Genomic DNA, 24,958 nt, shown 5'->3' with positions numbered 1-24,958 from the left:
AGCGAGATATATAGATAATGGATGGATAAATAAATAAATAGATAGATATAAGAGAGATAGATAGATGATAGATAGATATAGATAGATAGATAGATAGATAGATAGATAGATAGATAGATAGACAGACAGACAGATAGATAGATAATAGATAGATAAATAATAGAGAGATAGATAGATAGATAGATAGATAGATAGATAGATAGATGGATTGATGGATATAGAGATGATTGGTAGATACTATAGAGAGAAATATTTGTTAACGAGAGAGCTTAGATAGATAAGAGAGACAGACAGGGCAGTGTGGGTTCTGATACAGAAGGACAGCATGAGAGAGACATGGGGAGAAAGAGAGAGATAGAGAGAAGATTTAAAGGTGAGAGAGAGAGAGAGAGAGTGAGAGAAGAAGAGATGGAGAGAGAGGTAATTAAAAGGGGGGAGAGATTTGGGGGGAAATAAAGAGAGACAGAAATGGGGGCAGAGAGAGAGAGAGAGAGAGAGAGAGAAAGAGAGAGAGAGGGGGGATACAGTATATACAGGACAGAGATGGGATTGTCACATGGAGGTGCTGCAAATTCCCAATCCAGCCAATTGCCGGCTAAAGAGGATTAGTGGGATTGCTGTATAAATCTTAACCACCGCACAGGATCAATCCAGTAAATCTCCACCCACCGGGCACAGACACCCACCCCTCCCCTGGCACATTCCTGGTTGCCCACTGGCATATCCCACCTCCCGAACCTACAGACCCCCCCCCCCATGCCCTTCTCTCTTGTCTCCCACCTCCTCTGGGGAACGGGGAGGGGCAGGGGGGGGATGCTCTGTGACCAGTGTGCCAGATTGCTAAGAAGGCACCGAGGATAAAGATTAGTGTCCCCATGGCAACCACATCCTGGTACCAGCCAAGTTCTGATGGGAGTTGGGATAAGATACTGGAGTATTCCGTGCCCAGGACACATATGTATGCGTGTGCACTCACTCCCTGCTGTCTTGCTATTTTGTTCTTTGCTTGGGACACAAATATATATATATATATATATACTGTATATAGGCCTGTGCAGGGCAAAGCACTTATGTCTTTGATGATTCCAAAAATGAGGCATCTAGTGGGCTTGAGATATGTATATACTTGTATTAGCTGCCAGTGAGAATGAGGAATGAATGGATATTGGGAAGTTGTATCAGGAGTCAGAAGCAGCAGTGCAGAGAAAGGGACAGACACAATGACAGTTACACAGAACTATAAACCCAGTGAGAATGAGGAATGAATGGATATTGGGAAGTTGTATCAGGAGTCAGAGGCAGCAGTGCAGAGAAGAGAAAGGGACAGACACAATGACAGTTACACAGAACTATAAACCCAGTGAGAATGAGGAATGAATGGATATTGGGAAGTTGTATCAGGAGTCAGAAGCAGCAGTGCAGAGAAGAGAAAGGGACAGACACAATGACAGTTACACAGAACTATAAACCCAGTGAGAATGAGGAATGAATGGATATTGGGAAGTTGTATCAGGAGTCAGAGGCAGCAGTGCAGAGAAAGGGACAGACACAATGACAGTTACACAGAACTATAAACCCAGTGAGAATGAGGAATGAATGGATATTGGGAAGTTGTATCAGGAGTCAGAGGCAGCAGTGCAGAGAAGAGAAAGGGACAGACACAATGACAGTTACACAGAACTATAAACCCAGTGAGAATGAGGAATGAATGGATATTGGGAAGTTGTATCAGGAGTCAGAAGCAGCAGTGCAGAGAAAGGGACAGACACAATGACAGTTACACAGAACTATAAACCCAGTGAGAATGAGGAATGAATGGATATTGGGAAGTTGTATCAGGAGTCAGAGGCAGCAGTGCAGAGAAGAGAAAGGGACAGACACAATGACAGTTACACAGAACTATAAACCCAGTGAGAATGAGGAATGAATGGATATTGGGATGTTGCTTAGAATCATATTTTCTTTTATTATGCAGAAAACCGTGTTTTGTGCTGAGTTCCCCTTTAAAATGAAATGTAAATGAATTCCTTATCCCACTGTCTAAAACATAATGGTAAAGTTAATGGTAAACGGAATCTTCCCTTTTAAATCGTTACTACTCTATCGAAGCAGTAAAACGTATCATCAATTTAAGGAGCGACGATGGAAACCTCAAGAATAAATGAACCTCGTGTTCTTTCCATCTGGGTAAATGGAAAAGTTGGAGTGTTTTGGGTAATGGGAGGTGAATCCTGATATGAATATTCTAGCGCCCGTCTACTTTGTCTTGTCATTTGTAAAGACCCAAAACACGAGAAGCTGCCATGCTGGCTACATCTTGCTATTGGGAGAGAGAACAACTCGACTTCCACTTCATTCCCGTGAATTATTTATAGAACTCCAAAAGCTTCCTGAATCTGTCGCTTGTTCTGAGCTGAGATGAAGAGAATATTTGAATTTGGGGGGTATAGCTTATTGTGTGCCCAGAACATTCCTTCTCTGTATATTTGTATTTATACATATGGGAGGAGGTGCCATATTGATTCCCTTAGACAGTACAGTATGAGGGTATAGCTTATTGTGTGCCCAGAACATTCCTTCTCTGTATATTTGTATTTATATATATGGGAGGAGGGAGGTGCCATATTGATTCCCTTAGACAGTACAGTATGAGGGTATAGCTTATTGTGTGCCCAGAACATTCCTTCTCTGTATATTTGTATTTATACATATGGGAGGAGGTGCCATATTGATTCCCTTAGACAGTACAGTATGAGGGTATAGCTTATTGTGTGCCCAGAACATTCCTTCTCTGTATATTTGTATTTATACATATGGGAGGAGGAGGTGCCATATTGATTCCCTCAGACAGTACAGTATGAGGGTATAGCTTATTGTGTGCCCAGAACATTCCTTCTCTGTATATTTGTATTTATACATATGGGAGGAGGGAGGTGCCATATTGATTCCCTTACACAGTACAGTATGAGGGTATAGCTTATTGTGTGCCCAGAACATTCCTTCTCTGTATATTTGTATTTATACATATGGGAGGAGGGAGGTGCCATATTGATTCCCTTAGACAGTACAGTATGAGGGTATAGCTTATTGTGTGCCCAGAACATTCCTTCTCTGTATATTTGTATTTATACATATGGGAGGAGGGAGGTGCCATATTGATTCCCTTAGACAGTACAGTATGAGGGTATAGCTTATTGTGTGCCCAGAACATTCCTTCTCTGTATATTTGTATTTATACATATGGGAGGAGGAGGTGCCATATTGATTCCCTCAGACAGTACAGTATGAGGGTATAGCTTATTGTGTGCCCAGAACATTCCTTCTCTGTATATTTATATTTATACATATGGGAGGAGGTGCCATATTGATTCCCTTAGACAGTACAGTATGAGGGTATAGCTTATTGTGTGCCCAGAACATTCCTTCTCTGTATATTTGTATTTATACATATGGGAGGAGGGAGGTGCCATATTGATTCCCTTAAACAGTACAGTATGAGGGTATAGCTTATTGTGTGCCCAGAACATTCCTTCTCTGTATATTTGTATTTATACATATGGGAGGAGGTGCCATATTGATTCCCTTAGACAGAACAGTATGAGGGTATAGCTTATTGTGTGCCCAGAACATTCCTTCTCTGTATATTTGTATTTATACATATGGGAGGAGGGAGGTGCCATATTGATTCCCTTACACAGTACAGTATGAGGGTATAGCTTATTGTGTGCCCAGAACATTCCTTCTCTGTATATTTGTATTTATACATATGGGAGGAGGGAGGTGCCATATTGATTCCCTTAGACAGTACAGTATGAGGGTATAGCTTATTGTGTGCCCAGAACATTCCTTCTCTGTATATTTGTATTTATACATATGGGAGGAGGAGGTGCCATATTGATTCCCTTAGACAGTACAGTATGAGGGTATAGCTTATTGTGTGCCCAGAACATTCCTTCTCTGTATATTTGTATTTATACATATGGGAGGAGGAGGTGCCATATTGATTCCCTTAGACAGTACAGTATGAGGGTATAGCTAATTGTGTGCCCAGAACATTCCTTCTCTGTATATTTGTATTTATACATATGGGAGGAGGGAGGTGCCATATTGATTCCTTTAGACAGTACAGTATGAGGGTATAGCTTATTGTGTGCCCAGAACATTCCTTCTCTGTATATTTGTATTTATACATATGGGAGGAGGAGGTGCCATATTGATTCCCTTAGACAGTACAGTATGAGGGTATAGCTTATTGTGTGCCCAGAACATTCCTTCTCTGTATATTTGTATTTATACATATGGGAGGAGGAGGTGCCATATTGATTCCCTTAGACAGTACAGTATGAGGGTATAGCTTATTGTGTGCCCAGAACATTCCTTCTCTGTATATTTGTATTTATACATATGGGAGGCGGAGGTGCCATATTGATTCCCTTAGACAGTACAGTATGAGGGTATAGCTTATTGTGTGCCCAGAACATTCCTTCTCTGTATATTTGTATTTATACATATGGGAGGAGGAGGTGCCATATTGATTCCCTTAGACAGTACAGTATGAGGGTATAGCTTATTGTGTGCCCAGAACATTCCTTCTCTGTATATTTGTATTTATACATATGGGAGGAGGAGGTGCCATATTGATTCCCTTAGACAGTACAGTATGAGGGTATAGCTTATTGTGTGCCCAGAACATTCCTTCTCTGTATATTTGTATTTATACATATGGGAGGAGGAGGTGCCATATTGATTCCCTTAGACAGTACAGTATGAGGGTATAGCTTATTGTGTGCCCAGAACATTCCTTCTCTGTATATTTGTATTTATACATATGGGAGGAGGAGGTGCCATATTGATTCCCTTAGACAGTACAGTATGAGGGTATAGCTTATTGTGTGCCCAGAACATTCCTTCTCTGTATATTTGTATTTATACATATGGGAGGAGGAGGTGCCATATTGATTCCCTTAGACAGTACAGTATGAGGGTATAGCTTATTGTGTGCCCAGAACATTCCTTCTCTGTATATTTGTATTTATACATATGGGAAGGAGGTGCCATATTGATTCCCTTAGACAGTACAGTATGAGGGTATAGCTTATTGTGTGCAGCACTAGAAATAAATGCAGACACTCCCTTATTAATCATTACTATGTAAATATTTACTGGCCGTGCTCTGTCCCCAGATGACTGGTCAGTTTTCTGTATCTGCAGAACAGACAGGAGCTTTAGCCGACAGGAATAATTGTGTTTGTCTGACTGTGTGTTGTTGGTCTGTGGCTCTCAATGACTTTCAGTCTCTGCTCTTTCTCCTGCTGTCCCTGACTGTCTGACTGAGGAAAGTGATCCCTGCAGCTCCTTCCTCTCCCCTCCCCCTTCCACTGCCTCCTCCACTCACACATTAGCCATGGAGGCTGCAACGTGCCCAGAATCCTCATCTGCTCAATATTGCCTCCCCCTAATGTAGATCTATATAAACCTGTAATCTGGGGTACACCTAATCCACACAGTATCCCTCTAGTCTATGTTATTTTTCCTTAGAGTGTAAGCTCTTGTTATGAGCTAAGGGGGTCCAGCCTGAAGGTCAGTTGGGGGAGATTTGGGGTGAGTGTTTATTTGTACCCTGGGTACCCCTGGAACTATAGCAGGGTGACTGTTACCCCAATGTTTCTATATATCTGTAACCTTGTTATGAGCTATGGGGGCCCAGTCTGTAGGCCAGTTAGGGGGAGATTTGGGGTGAGTGCTTATTTGTACCCTGGGTACCCCTGGAACTATAGCAAAGTGACACCCCAATGTTTCTATATATCTGTAACCTTGTTATGAGCTATGGGGGCCCAGTCTGTAGGCCAGTTAGGGGGAGATTTGGGGTGAGTGCTTATTTGTACCCTGGGTACCCCTGGAACTATAGCATAGTGACACCCCAATGTTTCTATATATCTGTAACCTTGTTATGAGCTAAGGGGGCCCAGTCTGAAGGTCAGTTAGGGGGAGATTTGGGGTGAGTGCTTATTTGTGCCCTGGGTACCCCTGGAACTATAGCAGGGTGACTGTTACCCCAATGTTTCTATATATGTGTAACCTTGTTATGAGCTAAGGGGGCCCAGTCTGAAGGTCAGTTAGGGGGAGATTTGGGGTGAGTGTTTATTTGTATCCTGGGTACCCCTGGAACTATAGCAGGGTGATTGTTACCCCAATGTTTCTATATAGCTGTAACCTTGTTATGAGCTAAGGGGGCCCAGTCTGAAGGCCAGTTAGGGGGAGATTTGGGGTGAGAGCTTATTTGCACCCTGGATACCCCTTCAACTATAGCAGGGTAATTGTTACCCCAATATTTCTATATATCTGAAGGCCAGTTAGGGGGAGATTTGGGGTACCCCTGGAACTATATCAGGGTAACTTTTAGCCTCTAGTTACTAAATCTATATATACTATATCTGTAACTTTGTAGTGGAACTACAGCTAACATATCCCCTGCCAGCTCACTTGTATGTAATGGTAGTTTAGTCATAGCTGGAGGAAGCCCTAGACTTGGTGAATTCATTTTTACACCTAATTTCCTTAATAGCCGTTTAGTGAATTTCCCCTTCGTTCTGGTTCCCACTCACCTCTGCCCACTCCCAAATACAAAACAAACTAGAAAGCCGCCGGCATTAAGTCCACTTCAGTTGCTCCGTGCCCCTGTGCCCCGCAGGAAGGGCGGAGGTGGAGGGAACGTTCATTGGGAGCTTAATGAAGGCCTTAATTGGATTTCCACTGTGCGGCTGTTTGAGAAAAGCCTGAGTGCAAGTGATACGATTCCTTCCCCTCCCCATCGGTTTTCCAGAGAAGAAAGGCGACTAATAAGCAGTGTGATGGGGAGAGAGCGGAAACACCAACCTTCCTGGTGCCAACAATCCTCGGCAACCGGCTTAAGCCGCCACTTGGAACTTGGTGCCATTTATGTATTTGCTCGGGAAATTGCTCTGATAAATCACTTAATGACGAGGAGATTCCCGACAGAGAAAAGAATATATATATATATATATATATGAATAATATTTCTATTGAGGCCAGAGGCATATTTGTTATATAGGAAACCATGGGTGCCTTTAGAGCAAATCAATCAAGGGTGCCCAGGGCAGCACCCACTTCAGCTCAGGAGAGGTGGCCTAGAAACTCAAGAGCCTTTCAAGGAGCTGAGATCCATGAAGAACCAATAGCAAAGGATAAAGTCTTGGAGGCTTGATAACCCTCTTTACTATATCAAAGAACCAGCAATCAATGGGCCTGAATTATGGACTGCGAGTGCCATACTGCTTTCCATTGGCTCTCAGATCAAAGAGAGAATATTTCATTATAGCAGGGCATTGGCCAAAATGTTGATGTCTTGAAGAGCAAACAATGTTGAAAAGAGTATCCTGATGTTTTAATAATGTGTCTTGCTATTGGGTCCTGCTCCATATTTAAAAAAAAATTCTGGTTGTCAAGGTGAGAGTGAAGCTGGTTGATACACAATGTGGGAGATAGAAGGCGCTAGGTAACAGTCTGGAGGAGACATGAGCTGGTGGATAATACATGGGGGGTGATGGGAGCTGGTGGGTAATGGATGGAGAGACAGGAGCTGGTTGGTGGCTTATAGACTGAAGGGGTTGGGAGCTGGTGAATAATAGAATGAGGGAGTTGGAGGATAAAACATGTGCTGGTGATGTTCATCTCCATTATAAATAAATACGCCCCTTAGTGTTAGTGTATAGCAATGTGCATTTAGGAGTTAGTGGATAATACAATGAAAGAGAAGCTGGTGCATAACACAATGAGGGAGAGAGGAGCTGGTGGATAACACAATGGAGGAGAGAGGAGATGGTGGATAACACAATGGATGAGAGAGGAGATGGTGGATAACACAATGTGGCAAGAGGAGATGGTGGATAACACAATGGGGAAAGAGGAGATGGTGGATAACACAATGGGTGGAGAGGAGATGGTGGATAACACAATGGAGGAGAGAGGAGATGGTGGATAACACAATGTGGAAAGAGGAGATGGTGGATAACACAATGGGGGAGAGAGGAGATGGTGGATAACACAATGTGGAAAGAGGAGATTGTGGATAACACAATGGGGAAAGAGGAGATGGTGGATAACACAATGGGTGGAGAGGAGATGGTGGATAACACAATGGGGGATAGAAGAGCTGATGGGTAACAGACTAAGGAAGACAGAAGCTGTTGACAACACAATTGGGGGGGGCAGGACAGGAGATGGTAGATAACGCAATGAAGAAAGGGGAGCTGGTGGGTAACAGACTGGGGGAGACAGGAGGACAGGTGACAGACTGTCTGGACACAAGAGCAGGTGAGAGACAGGAGATGGGGATAACACAATGGGGAGCTAATGGGTAACAGAAGGGGGGGGGGTGGGACAGAGGCAGGGACAATAACCCATGCACTTATCATTTTATAAGTAGAAACCCTTACACCCCTCTGTAATATTTACACCTTGAGACCAAATGAGAGAGAGAAGCTGCCGCAGGAGAGAGAAAACGATGGAAGACAAGGTGGGAGACTCCTGTATATTAGAGAGAAGTGAGAGGGAAGGGTTGTTCCATAATAACATTTCTTCTCTTGCTTCATGTAACATTGACAAACAAAAGCCAATCCTATTTATATCCCCGTGTGTCTGTCGCAGCACCTTGTACGTCTATTCTTAGCCCCAGCTGGGTGCTCCATTAATTATCCATGGGGTTAATGGCAGAGAAATCCTTACTGTGTGTGACCGGCACCCCGGGGAGAGGCCAGCAGGTGCACACGGAAAGGACACGGGATAAAGTAAATATAGAGGGAACCATGGTAGGAACAGAAGGACAATAAGCTCCAGTACACAATAAATGTCTGGGAAACCCAACATCATGAATAGAGGCAATAAAGGGAATCAATATGCAATGTTTAGCACTGCTGATCTTGCAGAACTACAATTCCCAGAATCCCCCTTGCTATGAACTAGTTTTGCTGGATTATTGGAGGTTACACTGTGATGGGGGTATATCTGTACCTATATATTATACACTTACATTATGTGCATATATGATATGGGGGTGACAGAGGAAAGATGGGGGGCTGTGCCTATATATTATACACTTACATTATGTGCATATATGATATGGGGGTGACAGGGGAAAGATGGGGGGCTGTGCCTATATATTATACACTTACATTATGTGCATATATGATATGGGGGTGACAGAGGAAAGATGGGGGTATATCTGTGCCTATATATTATACACTTACATTATGTGCATATATGATATAGGGGTGACAGAGGAAAGATGGGGGTATATCTGTACCTATATATTATACACTTACATTATGTGCATATATGATATGGGGGTGACAGAGGAAAGATGGGGGGCTGTGCCTATATATTATACACTTACATTATGTGCATATATGATATGGGGGTGACAGGGGAAAGATGGGGGGCTGTGCCTATATATTATACACTTACATTATGTGCATATATGATATGGGGGTGACAGGGGAAAGATGGGGGGCTGTGCCTATATATTATACACTTACATTATGTGCATATATGATATGGGGGTGACAGGGGAAAGATGGGGGTATATCTGTGCCTGTTTATTATATCGTTAGTCTTTTCTGTGCCTTGCTGTCTCCCTCTCTCAGTACAATATGCTTCTCCCCATGCCACGCTGCCAGCTCGTCTGCCAATTCAGTAATGGCATCTGCTTGGCGACTGTCCTGTCCAACATCGCTGGTGCGTGAGATTCTCAGTGACAGATTGGGAAGAATTTATTTGCTTGTTTTGCTTCTCTATGAATTCCGTGTCTCCCCCAGGAAGGGTGGAAGGACCCGGGAGTCCGATGTCATCATCTTATTATTCTTAGTGGGAGACCTTGGCATATTTACCTCCGTTATGTTAATTCGTCCCCTTTACAACCTCATCACTAAAGGACAAATTGGAGAGGAAAGCGGATTTATTCACCTCCTGATTTCCATATCATAAAAATATAATTCCCTCCTGTAATAAAGTAAATCAGCGCAGGTCGTTAATTAGCAGTCTGGAGGATTCTATTGCTAACGTTACATGGATAGTGTCACTGTGCCTTTAAGAGAAAGGGTCCCTGTTCTCTGCTTTGATCTTCACTATATGTATAAATAACTCTGCCATAAAGTAAGGCCAGACTGCTGTGTTCTGCAAAAACAGGAAGTAAAGAAAGTCACATGACTTCCTGGATTCCTTGTTCTCTGCTTTGATCTTGCCTGTGTGTATAAATATCTCTGCCATAAGGTAAGGCCAGACTGCTGTGTTCTGCAAAAACAGGAAGTATAGAAAGTCACATGATTTCCTGCATTCCTACATTAATTAAAACATTACTACGTTTAAAGGGGAAATTCAGAAGAAACACAAAAGAACAACTTATTCGGTGGCTTGTAATTCTATAGCTCTACTATTTTTCTAATAATGAGATGTGGTTCCCTTTACCTCCCTGACAAATAAAGCTCTGTAACCGAAGCTGTTAGTATTGGATACGTTTCATGATGCATTTCTCAGAAAGGGAAGTTCTTGGAGATATTATATCATTTGTAAGTTGGCTCTGATGAAGATGCAAACATTTATAAAGGTTTAAAAAAAACAAAAAAAAAACTGTTCTTTGTTGTGCTATATTTGGAAATAATATCTTAAAGACAACTTGCCCCTTAAATTATGTTACAGGGAAGCTGCAGTGACTTCTAATATCCTTATCATTTACAGTAGGGGGTACATTATCCCTTATAATACATGAGTGATACTCAGAGTTCCCTGTATAACTCAGCCTGCAGCCTTGTGTCTTTATATGGTCACAGAACAACCCCTCAGTGACTTCTAATATCCTTATCATTTACAGTAGGGGGTACATTATCCCTTATAATGCATGAGTGATACTCAGAGTTCCCTGTATAACTCAGCCTGCAGCCTTGTGCCTTTATATGGTCACAGAACAACCCCTCACTGACTTCTAGTATCCTTATCATTTACAGTAGGGGGTACATTATCCCTTATAATACATGAGTGATACTCAGAGTTCCCTGTATAACTCAGCCTGCAGCCTTGTGCCTTTATATGGTCACAGAACAACCCCTCAGTGACTTCTAATATCCTTATCATTTACAGTAGGGGGTACATTATCCCTTATAATACATGAGTGATACTCAGAGTTCCCTGTATAACTCAGCCTGCAGCCTTGTGCCTTTATATGGTCACAGAACAACCCCTCAGTGACTTCTAATATCCTTATTATTTACAGTAGGGGGTACATTATCCCTTATAATGCATGAGTGATACTCAGAGTTCCCTGTATAACTCAGCCTGCAGCCTTGTGCCTTTATATGGTCACAGAACAACCCCTCAGTGACTTCTAATATCCTTATCATTTACAGTAGGGGGTACATTATCCCTTATAATACATGAGTGATACTCAGAGTTCCCTGTATAACTCAGCCTGCAGCCTTGTGCCTTTATATGGTCACAGAACAACCCCTCAGTGACTTCTAATATCCTTATCATTTACAGTAGGGGGTACATTATCCCTTATAATACATGAGTGATACTCAGAGTTCCCTGTATAACTCAGCCTGCAGCCTTGTGCCTTTATATGGTCACAGAACAACCCCTCACTGACTTCTAATATCCTTATCATTTACAGTAGGGGGTACATTATCCCTTATAATACATGAGTGATACTCAGAGTTCCCTGTATAACTCAGCCTGCAGCCTTGTGCCTTTATATGGTCACAGAACAACCCCTCAGTGACTTCTAATATCCTTATCATTTACAGTAGGGGGTACATTATCCCTTATAATGCATGAGTGATACTCAGAGTTCCCTGTATAACTCAGCCTGCAGCCTTGTGCCTTTATATGGTCACAGAACAACCCCTCAGTGACTTCTAATATCCTTATCATTTACAGTAGGGGGTACATTATCCCTTATAATACATGAGTGATACTCAGAGTTCCCTGTATAACTCAGCCTGCAGCCTTGTGTCTTTATATGGTCACAGAACAACCCCTCAGTGACTTCTAATATCCTTATCATTTACAGTAGGGGGTACATTATCCCTTATAATACATGAGTGACACTAGACTACAGGATACTAGGATACTAAATTTGGGGCATTTTTGGCCTACAGGGGCCCTATGAGTCTTGGGGGAGTTGTAGGCAACACGTCACACTTTGATATCCATGATAAGAACAGGGATCATCTCTTCCCCAGCTGTTAAACTACAACTCCCAACAGTCCTGACTGCCAATCCTAATCTATGTGCTCAGCTGTCACAGATTCCTCAGTTGAACAATCCCTAAGTCAAACTTTAGTGTCTGTCTCCAGTACATGAGTAGGGACTGTCACTCTCTCTCTCTCTCTACGGGAGGGGAGACCAAGGGGAGATTGTCGTCTCTGTTCTTTGGGACCCTCGGGGATTCCTTTGATTCGAACATGGACCCTTATTACAGAAAGGACTGGCAGCCGCTGCCTTTGAAACAAAGCTTCAGTTTCTCAGGGAGGGGAACATGGGATAATTGGTGAGTTGGAAGCCTTCAAAGCCCCCCTTTTATCCGCCGTGAGCCTCGTGGGGGGCCACCAGGATTATATTCTCTGCTTTTCATGGATTCCATTGTATGTTTAACATTGCAGCAGTGTTTGGTGCTCAGAATAATGATATTTGTGGGTCATTATTAAGGTGCCGGCTGTGCCATACAATTCTGTATCCATTCTAGTGAGGTGGGGGGCACCCTTGTGAGTGTCGGTGCAAGAAACATTAAAAAGTCCCATTATTTCTCTGTAGCTCTTTGTGTCCAACAGTAGATTGCAAGCTCAGTGGCACAGGGACAAGATAGACTGGTGTGTGATATTCATCTTCATGAAATACGTATTCATTATTAAACGCCACATTTAGTAGAAAACGTAGCCTTAGGGTTCAGTCTGTCTGAAAGGAATAATTATTGATGGGCAGGATTCCGGCCAATCTCCGCCGCCCACGCGATAATCTATTTACTGTAACCAAGATGGACTGTCGGACGTCTGCTGATTTGTTTTCCTGTCTATATTGAGAGGCCGGGGGATGCCATTGTGATATCTGGCTGGCATCTAGGGCTGGATTCCCAAAATTCATGGTGCCTGGCCCCGCAGCTGTCACTTCCCAGGCCTTTGGGAACAGCCGGAATGTAACAGGTGCCGGAAGCATACGCAGGACAATGACAGCTGAGCTCCCCTTTTTGTAATCCTGTTTCTTTAAAAAACATTTTAGTCTGTTACTCACTGTCATTCTATTAGTGGACCCAAGGCTTTAGCAAGAGCCACATTACAGCAAACAAAACTGCTTGTAGGTGCACTGAGTTGTAATGAATTACTGAGTTACTACAAAAGGGTTGAGGCTATGGGATAGCAGGTATAGTAGGGAGAGATGGTGTCTATAGTAACAGTGGGATAATAGTCTCTGGGAAGGGAGTGTGACTGTGGGATAGCAGGTATAGTAGGGAGAGATGGTGCCTATAGTAACAGTGGATAATAGTCTCTGGGAAGGGAGTGTGACTGTGGGATAGCAGGTATAGTAGGGAGAGATGTGTCTATAGTAACAGTGGATAATAGTCTCTGGGAAGGGAGTGTGACTGTGGGATAGCAGGTATAGTAGGGAGAGATGGTGCCTATAGTAACAGTGGATAATAGTCTCTGGGAAGGGAGTGTGACTGTGGGATAGCAGGTATAGTAGGGAGAGATGGTGTCTATAGTAACAGTGGATAATAGTCTCTGGGAAGGGAGTGTGACTGTGGGATAGCAGGTATAGTAGGGAGAGATGGTGTCTATAGTAACAGTGGATAATAGTCTCTGGGAAGGGAGTGTGACTGTGGGATAGCAGGTATAGTAGGGAGAGATGGTGCCTATAGTAACAGTGGATAATAGTCTCTGGGAAGGGAGTGTGACTGTGGGATAGCAGGTATAGTAGGGAGAGATGGTGCCTATAGTAACAGTGGATAATAGTCTCTGGGAAGGGAGTGTGACTGAGGGATAGCAGCAGAGATTGTGCCTATTAGTAAATGTTATAAACCAATATTTGCTTGTACTTTGAGAGGCAAATATTGATTTGAGTTTATTTTGAGATGTAAATAGTGGCATAGAAGAGGTGCAAACAGGTTTTTTTGCTGAGTAATATTTGATGCTGTTTCTCTTGCCGTAACAATATCTCTTGCTCTGTATTTTTATAATATATTTAGTAGTTCTTTTTCTTGGCAAATTATATCCTGCTAAAAATGTCTCCATTTGTTGTTATTTACAGATGATACATTATGTTATAGTATTTCACATAAAAAGCTTAATTCCGGTCTATTTTCGTTTTTTGTTATTCATACAAATGCACATTGAGTGGATTAAAATTTAATTTAAGAACATGATCTATTATATCTCATGCTCAACTTATCAACCAAATGACTTATCTGTCTGGTGCTTCAGCTTTTATTTGTTTTGCATAATGAATGCAGTAGGTTAATTCCTGCACTTAAGAAGATATTTGTTTTATGGGATCTCTCTGTACAGACTATGAGCAAACTTAGGGACTGTTCCTGCTGAATTGTGCTTAGTACAGGGGAATACCTATGCTGCCATAGTTTTATGGGATCTCTCTGTACAGACTATGCGCAAACTTAGGGACTGTTCCTGCTGAATTGTGCTTAGTACAGGGAATACCTATGCTGCCATAGTTTTATGGGATCTCTCTGTACAGACTATGCGCAAACTTAGGGACTGTTCCTGCTGAATTGTGCTTAGTACAGGGGAATACCTATGCTGCCATAGTTTTATGGGATCTCTCTGTACAGACTATGAGCAAACTTAGGGACTGTTCCTGCTGAATTGTGCTTAGTACAGGGAATACCTATGCTGCCATAGTTTTATGGGATCTCTCTGTACAGACTATGCGCAAACTTAGGGACTGTTCCTGCTGAATTGTGCTTAGTACAGGGAATACCTATGCTGCCATAGTTTTATGGGATCTCTCTGTACAGACTATGAGCAAACTTAGGGACTGTTCCTGCTAAATTGTGCTTAGTACAGGGAATACCTATGCTGCTATAGTTTTATGGGATCTCTCTGTACAGACTATGAGCAAACTTAGGGGACTGTTCCTGCTGAATTGTGCTTAGTACAGGGGAATACCTATGCTGCCATAGTTTTATGGGATCTCTCTGTACAGACTATGCGCAAACTTAGGGACTGTTCCTGCTGAATTGTGCTTAGTACAGGGAATACCTATGCTGCCATAGTTTTATGGGATCTCTCTGTACAGACTATGCGCAAACTTAGGGACTGTTCCTGCTGAATTGTGCTTAGTACAGGGAATACCTATGCTGCCATAGTTTTATGGGATCTCTCTGTACAGACTATGAGCAAACTTAGGGACTGTTCCTGCTGAATTGTGCTTAGTACAGGGAATACCTATGCTGCCATAGTTTTATGGGATCTCTCTGTACAGACTATGCGCAAACTTAGGGACTGTTCCTGCTGAATTGTGCTTAGTACAGGGAATACCTATGCTGCCATAGTTTTATGGGATATCTCTGTACAGACTATGAGCAAACTTAGGGGACTGTTCCTGCTGAATTGTGCTTAGTACAGGGAATACCTATGCTGCCATAGTTTTATGGGATCTCTCTGTACAGAGTATGAGCAAACTTAGGGACTGTTCCTGCTGAATTGTGCTTAGTACAGGGAATACCTATGCTGCTATAGTTTTATGGGATCTCTCTGTACAGACTATGAGCAAACTTAGGGGATGTTCCTGCTGAATTGTGCTTAGTACAGAGGAATACCTATGCTGCCATAGTTTTATGGGATCTCTCTGTACAGACTATGAGCAAACTTAGGGGATGTTCCTGCTGAATTGTGCTTAGTACAGGGAATACCTATGCTGCTATAGTTTTATGGGATCTCTCTGTACAGACTATGAGCAAACTTAGGGGCTGTTCCTGCTGAATTGTGCTTAGTACAGGGAATACCTATGCTGCTATAGTTTTATGGGATCTCTCTGTACAGACTATGAGCAAACTTAGGGGACTGTTCCTGCTGAATTGTGCTTAGTACAGGGAATACCTATGCTGCTATAGTTTTATGTGATCTCTCTGTATAGACTATGAGCAAACTTAGGGACTGTTCCTGCTGAATTGTGCTTAGTACAGGGAATACCTATGCTGTCATAGTTTTATGGGATCTCTCTGTACAGACTATGAGCAAACTTAGGGGACTGTTCCTGCTGAGTTGTGCTTAGTACAGGGGAATAGCTGTAAGTAATACACTGTACGTGCTCTCAAATGTTCCTGGGTCCTAGAGATAAAAATCGGGTGTTTGATGACTATTTTGGGCCAGTAGATGGCGCTAGGGCAGCAAGTGTTCCCAGGGTGGAATGTAAGTCCAATATAATGAAAATATGGTACAAATTTATATTGGGCAGTTGCTTAGAAATAAGAAAAAACAGCTTTTGGGTGAAATTCCCCTTTAAACAGTCGCTTGTAATACAGGAGTTGGTGTTAAATAGATCCACCCCAGAGTCCCCCCTCCCAAGGATCACATTAGTGGGGGCCTGTCCATCGCTGACATGCTGAGACTAGCGTGTAATTTAATTCCTACCCTGCTTTGTACAAATCTAGGCACCCGATCATTAATGTCATCCGTGTTTAGGAGTTAGGCCTCGTTTCCACGGAAACAGTGGGTAATGGACAAGGTGGTGGGGTGGGCGGGGGGGAACAGGCTTTCTGTTTACCTCCTACTTTCAGTTTAACTTATTTATATAAGTATCAGTGCCAGGGATATAAATAGCCGCCTAATGCCAAGGAGCCATCACATCGATTCCTTCATCAACTGACTTAATATCTGTATTTTATATGTACCCAGGGAATGGCGCTGTTTGTCTGGCCCAAAATAACAATTGTACCGGGAACAGTGAATACTGGAAATACTTGAATAAGTCCCCAAAAATATAATTCTTTACCCTTTTCCCAACCAGCAGCATGTCATATAGAAATAAACTAAAAATCAGGTATTCCCATCAAACTGTCTATAGTAACAGTGAGATAATAGTCTGTAGGAAGGGAGTGTGACTGTGGGATAGCAGGTATAGTAGGGAGAGATGGTGTCTATAGTAACAGTGGATAATAGTCTCTGGGAAGGGAGTGTGACTGTGGGATAGCAGGTATAGTAGGGAGAGATGGTGTCTATAGTAACAGTGGATAATAGTCTCTGGGAAGGGAGTGTGACTGTGGGATAGCAGGTATAGTAGGGAGAGATGGTGCCTATAGTAACAGTGGATAATAGTCTCTGGGAAGGGAGTGTGACTGTGGGATAGCAGGTATAGTAGGGAGAGATGGTGCCTATAGTAACAGTGGATAATAGTCTCTGGGAAGGGAGTGTGACTGTGGGATAGCAGGTATAGTAGGGAGAGATGGTGTCTATAGTAACAGTGAGATAATAGTCTGTAGGAAGGGAGTGTGACTGTGGGATAGCAGGTATAGTAGGGAGAGATGGTGCCTATAGTAACAGTGGATAATAGTCTCTGGAAGGGAGTGTGACTGTGGGATAGCAGGTATAGTAGGGAGAGATGGTGCCTATAGTAACAGTGGATAATAGTCTCTGGGAAGGGAGTGTGACTGTGGGATAGCAGGTATAGTAGGGAGAGATGGTGCCTATAGTAACAGTGGATAATAGTCTCTGGGAAGGGAGTGTGACTGTGGGATAGCAGGTATAGTAGGGAGAGATGGTGTCTATAGTAACAGTGAGATAATAGTCTGTAGGAAGGGAGTGTGACTGTGGGATAGCAGGTATAGTAGGGAGAGATGGTGCCTATAGTAACAGTGGATAATAGTCTCTGGGAAGGGAGTGTGACTGTGGGATAGCAGGTATAGTAGGGAGAGATGGTGTCTATAGTAACAGTGAGATAATAGTCTGTAGGAAGGGAGTGTGACTGTGGGATAGCAGGTATAGTAGGGAGAGATGGTGCCTATAGTAACAGTGGATAATAGTCCTCTGGGAAGGGAGTGTGACTGTGGGATAGCAGGTATAGTAGGGAGAGATGGTGCCTATAGTAACAGTGGATAATAGTCTCTGGGAAGGGAGTGTGACTGTGGGATAGCAGGTATAGTAGGGAGAGATGGTGTCTATAGTAACAGTGAGATAATAGTCTGTAGGAAGGGAGTGTGACTGTGGGATAGCAGGTATAGTAGGGAGAGATGGTGCCTATAGTAACAGTGGATAATAGTCTCTGGGAAGGGAGTGTGACTGTGGGATAGCAGGTATAGTAGGGAGAGATGGTGCCTATAGTAACAGTGGATAATAGTCTCTGGGAAGGGAGTGTGACTGTGGGATAGCAGGTATAGTAGGGAGAGATGGTGCCTATAGTAACAGTGGATAATAGTCTCTGGGAAGGGAGTGTGACTGTGGGATAGCAGGTATAGTAGGGAGAGATGGTGTCTATAGTAACAGTGAGATAATAGTCTGTAGGAAGGGGAGTGTGACTGTGGGATAGCAGGTATAGTAGGGAGAGATGGTGCCTATAGTAACAGTGGATAATAGTCTCTGGGAAGGGAGTGTGACTGTGGGATAGCAGGTATAGTAGGGAGAGATGGTGTCTATAGTAACAGTGAGATAATAGTCTGTAGGAAGGGAGTGTGACTGTGGGATAGCAGGTATAGTAGGGAGAGATGGTGCCTATAGTAACAGTGGATAATAGTCTCTGGGAAGGGAGTGTGACTGTGGGATAGCAGGTATAGTAGGGAGAGATGGTGTCTATAGTAACAGTGAGATAATAGTCTGTAGGAAGGGAGTGTGACTGTGGGATAGCAGGTATAGTAGGGAGAGATGGTGCCTATAGTAACAGTGGATAATAGTCTCTGGGAAGGGAGTGTGACTGTGGGATAGCAGGTATAGTAGGGAGAGATGGTGTCTATAGTAACAGTGGATAATAGTCTCTGGGAAGGGAGTGTGACTGTGGGATAGCAGCTATAGTAGGGAGAGATGGTGTCTATAGTAACAGTGGATAATAGTCTCTGGGAAGGGAGTGTGACTGTGGGATAGCAGGTATAGTAGGGAGAGATGGTGCCTATAGTAACAGTGGATAATAGTCTCTGGGAAGGGAGTGTGACTGTGGGGATAGCAGGTATAGTAGGGAGAGATGGTGCCTATAGTAACAGTGGGATAATAGTCTCTGGGAAGGGAGTGTGACTGTGGGATAACAGGTATAGTAGGGAGAGATGGTGTCTATAGTAACAATGGATAATAGTCTCTGGGAAGGGAATGTGACTGTGAGATAGCAGGAATAGTAGGGAGAGATGGTGTCTATAGTAACAGTGGATAATAGTCTCTGGGAAGGGAGTGTGACTGTGGGATAGCAGGTATAGTAGGAAGAGATGGTGCCTATAGTAACCGTGGATAATAGTCTCTGGGAAGGGAGTGTGACTGTGGGATAGCAGGTATAGTAGGGAGAGATGGTGCCTATAGTAACAGTGGATAATAGTCTCTGGGAAGGGAGTGTGACTGTGGGATAGCAGGTATAGTAGGGAGAGATGGTGTCTATAGTAACAGTGGATAATAGTCTCTGGGAAGGAGTGTGACTGTGGGATAGCAGGTATAGTAGGGAGAGATGGTGTCTTAGTAACAGTGGAATAATAGTCTCCTGGGAAGGGAAGTGTGACTGTGGTGATAGCAGATATAGTAGGGGAGTATGGTGTCTATAGTACAGTGGGGATAATAGTCTCTGGGAAGGAGTGTGACTGTGGGATAGCAGGTATAGTAGGGAGAGATGGTGTCTATAGTAACAGTGGATAATAGTCTCTGGGAAGGGAGTGTTGACTGTGGGATAGCAGGTATAGTAGGGAGAGATGGTGTCTATAGTAACAGTGGATAATAGTCTCTGGGAAGGGAGTGTGACTGTGGGATAGTAGGTATAGTAGGGAGAGATGGTGCCTATAGTAACAGTGGGATAATAGTCTCTGGGAAGGGAGTGTGACTGTGGGATAGCAGGTATAGTAGGGAGAGATGGTGTCTATAGTAACAGTGGATAATAGTCTCTGGGAAGGGAGTGTGACTGTGGGATAGCAGGTATAGTAGGGAGAGATGGTGCCTATAGTAACAGTGGAGATTATATCCTATAGCAGCATATAAATGTCTTGGTTATACACTGGCATGGAAAGGGTAAAGTGAAATGTAAAAGATTGGAGAGATTCAGGAGTAGAAGACGTGACACATGGCCGGTGGCAGTTTGATTATGAAAGTGAATGTGACAGGACAGAGGGACGTGGAGACATTTCAGTAGAGTCAGTGAGGAGTCAGAGGGGAGGGAGGTGTAACGTTGATCTGCAGTGAGGGACCAAATAAGCCTTAATTAAGGGCAGGGAAAAATACATTTATATTAATCTGCCTAATACGTGCTGATTTTTTAACCCTTGTTGCGTTTTAACCCTTGCACTGCTGTCCCTTATGAGGACTAGGGTAGGTCCAATGTTGCACGACCCATTGTAAGCTGAATATTTACATCTGGCACGTAACCTACTCGCCGCAGTCTCTTTCATCTGATGCTCTGGCGCCCCCTGCCATTGCCGGATAGAATTACACATTTAACCCAAACTTTTAGCTCTTCTTTCCTAATAGGTTTTTTCTTAACCCTTTTACTGCTGTCGAATGTTTATCGATGTGAGAACCATCGTGTGAATGCTGTTAAATCCACGTTTCCAGGTTCTGGCAAGAGTGATTGGACCCGGGTATCCTCCAATCAGACTTTAAAATTGCAGTTTGGTTGTGAAGGTCGGTGACCCCAGCAATTAGAAAGCAGATTCATTGGAAGCCTTGACATTTTAGGGCTCATTTACTATGGACTCAACACCCTACTTCTTACCCAGTTCTGAGCTCTTGGGAAGCTCTTTCCATGGCCAGTGTCTAGGGCCTCAGATACAACTTTGATTTTATGTATTTCATAATCCTACTATAAGATTCTCGTGGTCAGTCAGGAGATGTCCCTTTGGTAGATGATTCCAGTCTCTCCCTAGTACATTCCCAGATACAAAAGTCTTATTCTGACTAACCTCTGATTCTGGGTCCCAGAGCATAGTGTGATGCCCCTCAGAGCAGCAGTTTTAGTTAACAAGAGTGGAGGAGAGCAGATACAAAATATTATATCATAAGAGGATAAGGTGGAGTAAGCAGAGATGGAGGCAGTATGAGGAGATATAAACAGTAGGGCAAGGTGGAGACAGTAGAAGACGAAGACATTATATGATGAATGAGATTTTATAAGAAGATGAAAGAACAAGATGGAAATAGTAGGAGAAGATGTAGACAGTATGAGAAGACGGAGACAGTAGAGCAAGATGGAGACTATATGAAAAGATGCAAATAGTAGGATAGGATGAAGAAAGCAGGAGAAAATAGTGATAGTAGGGCAGGATGGAGACAATAGAAGAGGATGGACACAGTATGATAAGAAGATTGTAGAGTAAGATGGAGACAGAATGATGAGATGGGGACAGTAGGACAAGATGGAAACAGTAGGAGAAGATGAAAACAGTAGAGTAAGTTGGGTACAGTAGGGCAAGATGGGGACAGTAGGGCAAGATGGGGACAGTAGGAGAAGATGGAGACAGTAGGACAAAATGGAAAGAGTAAGGAAAGATGGAGAAAGTAGGGCAAGATGGATACAGTAGGACAAGAAGGAGACAGTAAGGCAAGATGGAGACAGTAGAAGAAGGAAACAGTAGGGCAAGTTGGAGACAGTAGGGCAAGATGGAGACAGTAGGACAAGATGGAGACAGTAGGACAAGATGGAGACAGTAGGGCAAGATGGAAACAGTAGGGCAAGATGGAGAAAGTATGGCGAGATGGAGACAGTAGGGCAAGATGGAGACAGTAGGAGAAGATGGCAACAGTAGCGCAAGATAGAGACAGCAGGAAAAGATGGAGACAGTAGGACCAGATGGAGACAGCAGGACAAGATGGAGACAGTAGGAGAAGATGGAGACAGTAGGAGAAGATGGTAATAGTAGATTAGGATGGTTACAGTAGAGCAAGGTGGTGGCAGAAGGGTTAGGTGGCAAGAGCCGGAGTAGATAACTGCCAGTAGGGCAAGATGACAGTAGGGGTAGATTGAGTAGATGGTGTAGATGAATAATACTCAACTCACTCACCCACTTGGTACAGTGGATGGTGTGGGTGTTGTTGCTGAAATAACTTGTGTTTGATAAATTAATTTTTTCTTGCTAAATATCTGATCATTTCCTTCTACTTTTTAATTTGCCCTAAAACCCCCCAATGAATTGGGCCAAGTTACGGGATTATTACGTTCTGGCTTTTTATAATGAGATAATTGCTCTCCTATGCCAGGAGTTGCCGATCCCATGCTGAGCGTTAGAATTTACTGAGGATTTAACGTTTCAATTTCCACGTCTGTTCTGCAACACAGGAACCGGCTAATGCAGAACATTCTAAGGGGAAGTTAACCTATTCAATTAGTTATTATCAAAACAGCTTTGCTTGGCTTGACTTTAATGCCTAACCCTCCAGCTATCCCAGACAGTCCCAAATCAAGGGCTTCTCAAAGGGGTGTGGCTTACTGGCAAGGGGGTGTGGTTTTATTGTACGTCAGAGGGGTTTAACCCCGAAGAGTTCCAGAGTGGCAGGAGTGAAGGGTACAAGTTGGGGGAGATAAGGGCCTTGTCTCAACCAACCGTGGACCTGATCATGACCAAATAGACAAACACATCCTTGATGTGCACAAAAGATCTTCCCACTTTCTGATAAGCTCAGCCCCTTATGGAGTCGGGATTGTGCTGCCTATATCAGTACCTCGGGGGTGGGGTTATGAATCTGAATATTATATATGTATGTATAATATAGATATATACCAGGAAGGAAGATGTCATTTGCAATAATATAACACCTAAAAGAAACATTGTGACAGACTGAATCGAGGGCCGGAAATGTTTTGCTTTCTAAAAGGTCAAAAGTGGAATTACTTATGTATTTTTATATTTTCTGTAAATTCTAGCTGAACTGCTGATTTTAGGATAATATGTGGTTTTCTGTTAAATTGCAAAAGAAGTTGGAGTTCCGGCAGCAAAGCACCAGCCAGTTTAAAAGCATTTCATTAGCTACTGATATAACTGCCCCCTAGAGATTGTAAGCTCCATTGGGAGAGGGACTGATGGGAATGTGATAGGGACCTTAGATTGTAAGCTCACTGGGGCAGGGACTGATGGGAATGTGATAGGGACCTTAGGTTGTAAGCTCACTGGGGCAGGGACTGATGGGAATGTGATAGCAACTTTGGATTGTCAACTCACAGGGGCAGGGACTCATGGGAATGTGATAAGGACCTTAGATTGTAAGCTTAATGGGGCAAGGACTGAGAGGAATGTGATAGGGGCCTTAGATTGTAAGATCATTGGGGCAGGGACTGATGGAAATTTGATAGGGACCTTAGATTGTAAGCTCACTGGGGCAAGGACTGATGGAAATTTGATAGGGACCTTAGATTGTAAACTCACTGGGGTAGGGACTGATGGGAATATGATAGGGACCTTGGATTGTAAGATCACTGGGGCAGGGACTGATGGGAATGTGATAGGGACCTTAGATTGTAAGTTCACTGGGGCAGGGACTGATGGGAATGTGATAAGGACTTTAAACGGTAAGATCATTGGGGCAAGGTCTGATGGGAATGTGATAGGGACCTTAGATTGTAAGCACACTGGGGCAGGGTCTGATGGGAATGTGATAGGCACATTAGATTGTAAGCTCACTGGGGCAGGGACTGATGGGAATGTGATAGGGACCTTAGATTGTAAGCTCACTGGGGCAGGGTCTGATGGGAATGTGATAAGAACATTAGATTGTAAGCTCACTGGGGCAGGGACTGATGGGAATGTGATATGGACCTTAGATTGTAAACTCACTGGGGCAGGGTCTGAGGGGAATGTGATAAGAACATTAGATTGTAAGCTCACTGGGACAGGGTTTGATGGGAATGTGTTAGGGACCTTGTAATGTAAGCTCACTGGGACAGGGACTGATGGGAATGTGATGGGACTTTAGATAGATATATAATAATATAGTCAGGTTGGAATGCGGGGAATGAAGGGAAGACATAAAGGCTATAGGGCTGTGACTGTAACAAGCTGCAGATGAGGAAGACCCTGGGGAGTTTCTGTTCCCATGGGGGGTTCAAAAATCCTGAGAAAGGTTCTGTAAGGAACATAGAAACATTCAGGGGAGCGTGTGGACTTTAATGGATTAACAGAACAGAGCGGAGGGTCCCATGCAGACCCCGTGCACATGCGATTCCCACAGAAGAATGATAATTGCCTACAAACTTCCAGATGTTTAAAATAAAGTGCTACATTGTACCCCAGCTCATGCCTCGGGAAAGGTGTGGGGGGATAGTTAATTGGGGTCTGCAGTAATGCAGGAAAGCTTGGATCCCTGTAGCGCCCAAACTACAACCCTCTGCTGGTCTAGGACTACAGCTCCCAGCATCCTCTGCAGACATACAGTTGGAGGGCTGAACATCAATGGCTCTTATACAGTATACTATCTGTACTCTAGATTCTGATGCCCTACATAAATTATCGATACATTTAGGGGGGCCACGGGCTGCGAGAGCGAAATAACGAGGACCCTTTGTAAACAAGTGATAAGAGTTTTTACTCGAAGAACTGACAGCGATCACTTTGTCAGTGGTGCCGCCCATTTCCTCTTTCTTGGGTTAACGAGGCTTTTTTTTTTGGTTTTTAAAGCAGAAGTTGGGGGGTTAGTAAGTAACTGGATCTCTCTGCCGTTCCTGCTGGGTTTAAATTTGGAAACAATCTGTTTAATTCATAACTTTCCCTCGTCGGACACCAGGCGGTGAGGCCCAATTTTCGCTCTCGCTGTAATGTAAACACAAGTCAGCC

The 24,958-nt window shown here is 43.3% G+C and overlaps 1 protein-coding gene across 8 annotated transcripts in view; it reads left to right on the top strand.

The window, feature by feature from the left end:
* Positions 1-24,958, top strand: part of LOC108704339 (diacylglycerol kinase iota) — a 119,231-nt gene that overhangs the window by 29,598 nt on the left and 64,675 nt on the right. For 4 of the 8 annotated variants that reach the window (XM_041585884.1, XM_041585883.1, XM_041585882.1 and 1 more), the window contains exon 1: positions 12,397-12,562. The exons of 1 other annotated variant lie outside the window; for it this stretch is intronic. In XM_041585884.1, the coding sequence (XP_041441818.1) occupies positions 12,477-12,562 (86 nt within the window). In that variant the 5' untranslated portion in view covers positions 12,397-12,476. Of the gene's footprint in view, positions 1-12,396; positions 12,563-24,958 lie in introns of those variants that run through there. 3 more of the 8 variants (XM_041585887.1, XM_041585886.1, XM_041585885.1) reach the window with 1 other exon arrangement.

The sequence above is a fragment of the Xenopus laevis genome, chromosome 3L (assembly GCF_017654675.1).
Source record: "Xenopus laevis strain J_2021 chromosome 3L, Xenopus_laevis_v10.1, whole genome shotgun sequence".
NCBI classification, from domain to species: Eukaryota; Metazoa; Chordata; class Amphibia; order Anura; family Pipidae; genus Xenopus; species Xenopus laevis.
Note: the sequence above shows the minus strand (reverse complement) of the source record. Positions and strands in the feature narration are given on the sequence as shown.